At 39.2% G+C, this 9,590-nt stretch overlaps 2 protein-coding genes and 1 non-coding gene across 6 annotated transcripts in view; 1 reads left to right on the top strand and 2 right to left on the bottom strand.

Annotated features, from left to right (window-relative positions):
* Positions 1-307: 307 nt before the first annotated feature.
* On the bottom strand, positions 308-5,814 carry dapk3 (death-associated protein kinase 3). Of its 2 annotated transcripts, none has more exons than XM_014007410.1 (9): positions 5,730-5,814; positions 4,850-4,954; positions 3,793-4,153; positions 3,523-3,652; positions 3,368-3,416; positions 3,238-3,264; positions 2,995-3,147; positions 2,811-2,856; positions 308-1,992 (listed from the first exon to the last, which is right to left on the bottom strand). In XM_014007410.1, exons 2-9 carry the CDS (start codon positions 4,909-4,911, stop codon positions 1,459-1,461), a joined length of 1,362 nt encoding a protein of 453 aa, XP_013862864.1. In that variant the 5' UTR covers positions 4,912-4,954; positions 5,730-5,814; the 3' UTR covers positions 308-1,458. The 2 variants fall into 2 exon arrangements, with proteins under 2 accessions (XP_013862864.1, XP_013862865.1); XM_014007411.1 differs by lacking the exon at positions 5,730-5,814 and adding an exon at positions 5,209-5,304.
* A 725-nt stretch (positions 5,815-6,539) lies between these two features.
* On the bottom strand, positions 6,540-6,611 carry trnae-cuc (transfer RNA glutamic acid (anticodon CUC)). Its single transcript has one exon. It is a non-coding gene; the product is annotated as a tRNA-Glu (tRNA).
* Positions 6,612-6,953: 342 nt separating this feature from the next.
* The window catches only part of sppl2 (signal peptide peptidase-like 2), a gene marked incomplete in the record, with an annotated part of 12,128 nt that continues 9,491 nt past the window's right edge, over positions 6,954-9,590 (top strand). For all 3 annotated transcript variants that reach the window (XM_014007412.1, XM_014007414.1, XM_014007413.1), the window contains 5 exon segments: positions 6,954-7,039; positions 7,709-7,825; positions 9,057-9,239; positions 9,322-9,411; positions 9,494-9,590. In XM_014007412.1, coding sequence (XP_013862866.1) covers positions 6,992-7,039; positions 7,709-7,825; positions 9,057-9,239; positions 9,322-9,411; positions 9,494-9,590 — 535 coding nt within the window.

Genomic DNA, 9,590 nt, shown 5'->3' on the forward strand with positions numbered 1-9,590 from the left:
GTATTTAGGGTAGTCCCCAGGGTGGTCTGTATTTAGGTTATAGTACAGACTTGATCAGGTGATGTTCACGGTTTATGTTTAGGAATCAGGTTTCTTTTGTACAAAAAATATACTAGTTTAATAAATATCAGCTTATATTGAGTTTTTCTTGCCTCATTTTAAGACTAAGATGACGAATGTCCTGTTTAAGTAGCCAGATGAGTTTATATCAGTTTAATAGTTCCTTTAAGAATGTAATTACACATTTATTATCTGAATGTAAATACAATTTAAAGCAGTAGCTGTAATTAAACTGACATTTTTTATGTAGTATCAAGAAGAGGATGTTTATTGTTGAAATCAGTACAGTGCCCTTACAGAGGAAAATTACATGAACCCAATAACAGTTTAAGCTATAAGTTTCTTTATTTAAAACAAGCTCTTAATTCATTATTATACAGATTAAAATAGAATCTGAAACTCTGCTTTAGATTAGGTGCAAATGAGTACATTTCTCTGCTAAAAAAATACTACGGACTATACATAATGCCTTTTAATATATTCACAGGGAATGTGGAAGCCAAATGTGAAACCCATCAATGGAATGTTTCAAATGTGCAGAAGATGAAAAAAAAAATAGACTAGATATACACAGAGAAAGTTTCCATTTCCATGCACGCCATTTGGTTTACGAGGCTCCTGTGCAAAAAGAAGCTGCGTTAAGACTTCAGGCATTTTATAAATGGGTCTGAAACAATGTTAACCTGATGGCAGGCGAATGCTCATAAAGGCAATGAGGTTAGTCAGTTTTCAGGCACTGCAAAAATAAATGTATACATTCCTAAATGAGGTAATGCTCTACTTTTACAAGTTTGTCAACCCAGACTGAATTGTAGATTAAAAATTAAAATCATAATCTGGCACCAATTAATCAATCGAAATGAATTAGAAAGCTGAGTTTTCTGTGCTAAAAGTTTGTTTATCGTGCCGACACTCCCTCCAGACTTCTGGGAGAAATTTAATGCCGCATGACATTAAAAAATTTAAAATAAAAAAATACATGCAACTGCATGAATAAATACCCACAAATCCCTTAAAAAAACTATTATACAAATATATTGTGAAGCTTTTTCACGTAACTGGATTCCAATTTCATACAAAATCAAAATAAGTTCCAAAAAAAAAAAAATTCAAAAAGTAAATTTAAGAGCATATTTGTGTTTTGATTCCACTCAACACATTGAAATGACAGCTAAGTTACAGTACATGAAACATCTAAAAAGGATAAATTAATTTATAAAAACACAGGAAGGAGGTTTTCTGCGTGGGAATGGCTTCAACAAGTTGTCCTCTCGACATTGAAGTAGTGGAGCGTTTTCCCGATGAGCAGCAGCAGCAGCAGCGTTCGATGATCACGCGTGAATCGAGCAGAAGGGAGCAACGCGAGAGTGAAACCGTCACTGCCGGATGACGCCCCGCTCAGGGCATGCTGCCAGATCCGAGGCCGTCCTCCGCCGACATGGAGTTCAGCAGCTCCTCCACCCAGCGGACCTCGGAGGCCACCTGCTCAGCCAGAACCTCGTAGCGGTTTTCCAGCCGCCCGAGCTTGCGCCTGAGGGTGTTGGCGTTCTGCATGGTCTGCCGGGTGTCCTCCTGACATTTGCGGCGCTGGGCCTGCGTGCGCTGCAGCTCCTGGCGGACGTGGCTCAAGTCGGCGGAGATGCTTTGGTTCTCCTCCTTGTACCAGCCCTCCTTCTCCTCGTAGATGGACAGCAGCGCCGCCACGTCCTCCTGGCACGAGTGCTGGTTTCGCTCCAGCTCCCTCAGGCCCTCCTCGGCCGCCGCGATCTCCTCCAGCACCTGGGAGAAGCGCTCGAAGTTGACGTAGGTGTTGTTGGGAGGCATGCTGGAGTGGGACTTGATGGTGTACTCCTTCAGCCGGGTGGTCTTCAGGCGCCGGCGCTCCGTCTTGTGGTCTCTGTCCTCCTGTCGAACGTTCCGTCTCTTGATCACCTGGAGAAATAACAAATTTTGAGGACAAGAATACTTAAAACTTGAATAAGTTAAACATTTTTCCAAATTCTTCCAGTCTGGACAATCAGAAAAAATCTTGTACTTTTTGAGTTTGTAAATTTATAGATAAGAAGGAAGTAGGCCACATTTCATTATTATAAAAAAATGCTAATGCTAAAATTGTATGATCTTTTACGTTTCAGGAGGAAAACAGGATTAAACTATGGAGACCGAAACCGTCATAGTTAGAAATAAGAGCAGAAATATATAAACGGACAAATAAATAAATAAATACACTTAAAATTGACTAATTAAATTAAAAAAGGAGAACTGTACCTCATGTTTTATAATTTAATTGAACTTAATTCCAATAAATTATATATTTTAGCACAAAATTTACATTTTACTGTTTAAAAAAATACATATTTTAATTTTTCCTTTTACTTGTACATGCATTTGTGTCTCCTAAATGATTATATTTAATTATCAATGTAACTGAGGCGGCACGAGCAAGCACAGTAGATCTGCACATGGATCCTGCTCCTTCCTGTCTGTTGACCAATAGGAGAGGAGCTGACCCAAGAAGGCCCGCCCACCTTATTTGCAAAACGAGGCAGAAATGCACAAGGTAAAGTAAAAACAGGAGAAAGAGAAATAAAAAAGCAACACGTGGAAATTAACAGACTTGTGGGAAAAATTATTAAATATAATAATTTCATTTATATATTTCCGCTTTTATTTCTAATTATGACAGTTTGTATATATAAACCAAAACTCAGCATGTTATGAACAATATAAATGTTGATTAAAACACCTACCTTTATCCAGGGGTGCTGCAGACTCTCATCAATCGTCATTCTCTTCCTATAAAAAAAATTATTATGCTGATAAAACTATGATTATTTAGCTTTAAAAAAAAACAAGTTAGCATAACTGAAAATGAATTTTATCACTATTAGATTTTAATACTGAAGAAAAAAGTATCTTAAAATGTATTTTTACTTTGGGTCTTTGACCAACAGGCGGCGTATGAAGTCCTTGGCCAGCTCGCTGGTGTTGCTGAAATACTCCTCGTCGAAGTCGTAGTTCACGGCAGAGATGTTGGTTAAAGTCTCCTGTTTGGTCTCGCCCAGGAATGGAGATGCGCCGCTCAACCTATCGTGAGACAGAAACCTGGCTGTAGACCTCGCAAGACTGAGGGGTGACGTGACTCAACAGGCCGTCACGGCGTGAAACCTTACTCACAGAATATAAGTGATCACTCCGATGCTCCTGCAAACGAGAGGAGACAAGTGAACACGATGGAAAAGCGCCAGGCAAGTTAACATACAAGCTTCAAAAAGAAAGAAAAAAAAAGACAAGAATGGCATCTCACCACATGTCTGCCTCCAGGCCAAGTGGCTCATAGTTGACTATTTCTGGTGCTGTAAAACACAGAGGAACGAGCGCTTTAATTCACAACAGATGTGCTCTCCCACTTACAAGGTTTTACTTACAGGCCTGTGTGAGCGTGCTAACTGTGCTTCTTACCAACAAACTCCGGAGTTCCAAAAATGTTTTTAAACTCGTTTCCTGCTTTAATCTGATGAGCGATGCCAAAATCAATCAGCTTGATCCTGGGGTTGGGAACATTCTTGTCCAGCAGCATGATATTCTCAGGCTGAAAGAGAAAAGAAAAAAGGATAAAAAAAAAGATGCTGACAAAAACATTTTTCTGTTCTTCCCCATGGGGGTTTAATAGTTTTTTTTAGCCAGTTCTAAACAAACACGACTGTACAGTCAGCTTCCCATCAGACAGACCTTCAGGTCAAAGTGAGCGATGCGTTTGGAGTGGAGGTAATAAACGCCGTCCAGGATCTGCTTCAGAAACTGCGTGGCCTCCTCTTCGGTCAAAGACTCCTTCTCGGCCAGGAAGTCGAACAGCTCTCCGCCGGACACCAGCTCCAGGATCAGGATCACGTCCGTCTTGTTTTCAAAGATGTCGTGCAGCGTGATGATGTTGCTGTGCTGGATCTCCCGCAGGATGTTGACCTCGCGCTCGATCTCCTCGCGGCTCACGCCACGCCGGCTGGACGACAGGCGCCGCTTTTTGATGAACTTGGCCGCGTACTCGACATCGGTGCACTTCTCGATGCACTTACGGACGATGGCGAACTGGCCGCTGCACAGAGGACGAACATGAGTGATGTTAGAATAACAGCTAGGTGGAAAATGCTAAAAACGAGCAGATGAAGTAGTAAGATAAAAGGTGTTGTTCTTCACTAGACTAGTTGTTTTAGAAAAAGTTTTTACTGTACTTAAATAAAATGAATATATTTATAGTTTTAAAATGTTAAGACATACATTAGATCAGTTTTTTAATAAGAGAGGGAAACATAAGACTTCAGGTACTGCAGCAGTATTTTGAGCGCTTCAATGTTAATATATGCAGCTTTTCTTGGCAAACACAGGCAGCGTCCTCTTCTTCAGAGACACTACACAACAGCAGATGTGGAAAGGCACCCTGGAAGCCCCTGACGTCATAGTTTTGCTGCATTACTGCAGAAGAAAAAAAGTTGCTAATGCGAAGAGGTGGGACTAATTTTGACAAAAATTGTTGACTCATCTTGAAAACTATCCAGCACAGCAATAAAAGAGATGAGAATGTGTTTATGTTGCTGACACATACGTTTTTTATTTATTTTTTTATTTTTTGGCCCTAACCTGAGATGGAGTTTTGGACACACTGTGTTTCATACCCGAGTTATCAATAATCTAACTACATATCAGCTCAAAAGGAGCTTTTTGATTGAGTGTTTTACATGTGGCTGACCTGTGCTGCTGCACAGGAAAAAAAAAAAAAGGTGCAGCTACATACCTGCCCAGCTCCTCTCCCATCTCATAATACAGCTCAACATCCTCCTGCCTGAAGCCAGCCATGGTGCTGACTGGAATAACGATGGGAGAGACGCTTTAAGACTTCCTGTAGTGAAAAATTAAAAGAAATAACAATGAAAACAACAGTGAGTGATTATTACAAATATCTCAAAAACCAAATCAACTCCACAATGATAGCTTTAGCCTTTAATTGCAAAACATCACAACATTTCCCCCCCTCTAAATGGCAAATTCATCTCGACTTGTGTTTCCTCCTTATTTGGTTGTAGTGATCACAGCTTTACTTTTCAGAGACTTTCAGAGGCTGATGTCAGACCTCTGCATACCAGTCCTACTTACATCATCTCCTGCCCGGGTCCAGTCAACTCTTATTCGTTTTAAGGGACTAGAATGTGTCCACACAGGCGTTTTCTACAGTTTTATTTGTTGACGTTTTGCGTGCCTTAAGTTTTTCGCAGAAACACATCAGTACATTATCTGAGAACCCATGGACTATTGACTGAAAATCGCCCGACAAAACGGGCTTTAAACCAAACTAACAAACTAAGCTAATACAAAGACAAACAACTACACAACGTTAAGATATTAAAGTTTGCTTAAAACGTTAAGATATTAAAGTTTGCTTAAGTTTCGTGACAATAAAACGGGAGAAAATTATACGCGAGACGCGACCACGAAAGGTTAGCTAGCTAAACTGGTTAACGAGTTAGCGTTAAACACCGGCCGGTCCGGCTCCGGCTGTTTTTAGCACAAATATAATCTTTACAGCTGAACACATTATATTTTAAACAAACAACGTGATAGCATAAATAAACATTTATCCCTTTAAATGTGAAGGCATCAATACAATCGATACTCACAGTACGGGTGGCTACAAGCACCGCACTCATCCAAGTAAAGAGTGGATCACCAGCCCGGACTTGTTTCAAGTTAACAAGAGCTAAAGTAGGAGCTTCCGGTTTGTCTTGTCAAAGTAAAAGTATTGCAACAACTTTTAATAAGAAATGAAGGTAGATTGTGGTATTTCTTTACTTATTTTATTTTATTCTTAAGCGACGCCGTTTTTAAAAAATCTATGTATATAAATACTGATGATTTATGTATTTTTCGTTTGAAAAGTTCAAATAAGAGCAATAATTTTCAGAATTATTTGACATTAATGGACAGTTTCATACAAAACTGAAAGTTAATATCTGTAAAATTAACGCTATCAAATACTGATGCTGAGTGCATTTCTTTCAAGTTGTGTTGCCTTGGTAGTCTTTTGTTTTTCTTGTTGAAATGAAGTTTTTTTCAGCGATTGCAACTTTATTTTGAAATTGACCTGCTTTTTTCCCCCGGTTATGGCAAACTTCTTGATGCAGGTAAATAGCAGAAGGGAGGCCATATGGAATGACATCAGGCTGAGAGAATCAGCTGTCTCGGAAACAAGATCAAGCACGCAACTGCAGCGAATAAAATGAGGCCATACAAAGAACAATACGAAGCCAATAACATTGCGCGACATATTTAAAAAAGATGACGCGGAGAAATGATGTGTTAAACCAAGTCACAAAGTTTATACGTTTATAAAATGACGAGGGCAATAAAATATATTTTTGAACAACCAAACTTTCTTGTGACATCTAATCTTTTTAGTTTTAAGTAAATTGTAAAATTCAAAAAAGAAGTTCCCTGACCGGGAATCGAACCCGGGCCGCGGCGGTGAGAGCGCCGAATCCTAACCACTAGACCACCAGGGATAAAATTTCAGTAAATATTTGTCCTTTCTGAAACCAATTTGCATTTCTATTACACTTATTTGCATCTTAATTCTTTAGAAATTCCATAAGAAAAATTATGTTTCCGATTTAACACTCTATTTTATGATGACCTTTTTTTTTTTACGCTGCTGCATTTTTCCAATGGGGAAAAATATATAAATATATTTAGACCATGTCTGTCAGTCTTCTGACTGATGTTGATCTGAACCAATCACAGACGCGCTCTTTTGCTTTTACCGTCAGGAGCCAATAAAAAAGTCTATAAGAAAACAAATGGGCGTGGTTTTGGAGGACAGCTGGTCCTGAGCTTTGGAGCGGAGTGGTTGGTTGATGGGGGAAACAACAACAAGCTAGGCGACATGAGGCTCTCCGAAACACTGATTTGGGCCGCTTTCCTCATCCAGAAGGTAAGAGCGATTACACGTACTTAATCGTAAATCGTTTCTCTGTACGTGCGCATTGTCATAGCCGTCTGTAGCTTACAAATACGGGATGTTCTTTGAAATAACCCCTAACCCCTTTAAGCATTAAATGCTATGAGCGTTAGCCTGCGGAGCTCACCCACACAACCGTGCGTTTGGGTAAGATCTATGGAAAAATTATTATAGCTTTTTTCACGGAACACAAAAATCAGAATTATCAGAAGGTGAAAAAATTTATGTGAAAATGATTTTAAAAGGGAAGATAAGGTCTGAAATATGAGTCTTATCTGCTAAAGAGACCGGTTTCCTGCAAAGGATCAATACAGTGTCTGTCCACTGTATGAGTATTTTAGATTACTGTATGAGTATTTTAGATTACTGTATGAGTATTTTAGATTACTGTATGAGTATTTTAGATTACTGTATGAGTATTTTAGATTACTGTATGAGTATTTTAGATTACTGTATGAGTATTTTAGATTATATTAGGCTGACAGTTTCTTCATGTACAGTACATTATCTCTAATAAAGATGATCTTTTGAATTCCCTTAGTAATTTATCCATTAATACACTGTATTAGTATTTAAAATGAATTCAGAGTTGCAGATAAATACTGTATGTGGACTAGCACAAAGGCTGTTCTTTATTAACAGGTGGTGGGAGAGTACGGCATGGCCCATTTCAGTGACCAAGGCAAGAGCAAAGGGAAGGATTACTGCATATTCTTCAACTCCCAGTGGGCACGTCTACCTCAGGACCTCAACAAGGCAGTGAGTTGCTTATTATAACAAAGACACCTTTCATTATCGTACAAAAACGATAAAAGTTTTGGCCCAGGCTGTGTGTTTATCTGTGGCGCTATTAAAACATCTTATGATAGTAATCGTTGAATATACGTCTACAACTGATTAACATCTGGGGTCGCCCTGATTTAAGATGGCAACTCACATTAGAAACACAAACATGTCTATAGCTCAGTTTTACAGACATTGAGCTAAAATGTGATGTGGTTGTAGCTGGAAGTCATTAGTAACACATCTGAGTGTGAAAGGTTTTTGTTGAGCATGTTAGAGGTGCATCAAATCTCCGATCTTTAAAAAGCCTCACCTGCCCGTACCGATTTTGGTCGCTATCGATTTTTTTAAATAGGTGACACAGATGCTATAAAGTCACAATACAACTCCAATGTTCAAATGTTATTATTATGATTAGAAAATACAATTGAAACAATACAAACTTGTTTTAATTGGATATAAAGTAGTGCTCACAGCAGAGCAAAAGAGGATAGTGGCTGATTTTCAGTAGGGTCGGGCGTAATCATATCGTGTGCAGTTAATCGTTAGAAAAACATTAATCGATTTATTTTTTGGCACTTAACGATTAAGACAATTAATGCCACCAGGCGGACTGACCGATCGGTGCTCCTCTCCGCTTTAAATATGACGAACATTAAAAAAAAGTTCTGTAATTTATTTACCTATCAACACAATTTAAAATTTGATGTATAGCCTGAAGTCTGTAATTTTGATACAATTTGGAACAGATTTTTACAAAAAGCAAATCTTTCCCACTAAATTGGTCATGTGACTAGAACATAAGGGTGTCCAGGGACTCCAGGGGATTAATCATCAAATTAATCGTTATCAGCTAAATACCACAATTAATCGTGATTTTTTTTTTTGCCAATGTTGCCCAACCTTAATTTTCAGACATTTGTGGAAGTAGAAAAGCCGATCTTCTCCAAGGATCGGGCCGATCTCCGAAATCAGTGTTGATAAATCAGTTGGCCGATTTATCGGTGCACCCCTAATCACAGTATGACCAAAACGGCTACAACTCATGCGCCAACATGACATTGTAAATGAAAGTAAACAGGAAATAAAGGCAGCAATAACAGTTTGAAAGTGTAAAAAAAAACCATTTGTTTTTCTTGGATAAAAGCAGAAAAACATAAAACTGTCTTCTGCGAAGCGTCTTCACCAAACCCGTTTTACCTCACAGTCCCGACTTCAGATCTATGACTTGACGTCTTCGGTCCTGTGCTTCCCCTCTGACGTCCCGGAGGGGGGCTTCCCGAACAGCATCCCCATGGTGATGAGGGGCAACTGCACTTTCTACGACAAGGTTCGCCTGGCCCAGATTAACGGCGCCAAGGGGCTGCTCATTGTCAGCAAGGACAGACTGGTGAGAGTGAAACCCGCTGTGTTTCTAAAATAAAACTCATTTTGGTTTAAATCAGTTGGGGAAATAAATGTTTTATTCACAGACTCCACCAGCAGGGAATAAGAGTCAGTATGAAGAGATCGACATCCCCGTCGCACTGCTGAGCTATGCTGATATGTTGGACATAAGCAAGGTGAGAAATCATTTCACCAGTAGTTTTTTTTAACTGCATTTTTAACCCAAACATGGTCCTATAATATTTCTAAATTTAACAGTCCTTTGGAAAAGGAAGGCTGGTGGCCATGTACGCACCCAACGAGCCTGTGTTGGACTATAACATGGTGATAATCTTCTTGATGGCAGTGGGAACCG

Source organism: Austrofundulus limnaeus, unplaced genomic scaffold, assembly GCF_001266775.1.
Source record: "Austrofundulus limnaeus strain Quisiro unplaced genomic scaffold, Austrofundulus_limnaeus-1.0 Scaffold42, whole genome shotgun sequence".
Taxonomy (NCBI): Eukaryota; Metazoa; Chordata; class Actinopteri; order Cyprinodontiformes; family Rivulidae; genus Austrofundulus; species Austrofundulus limnaeus.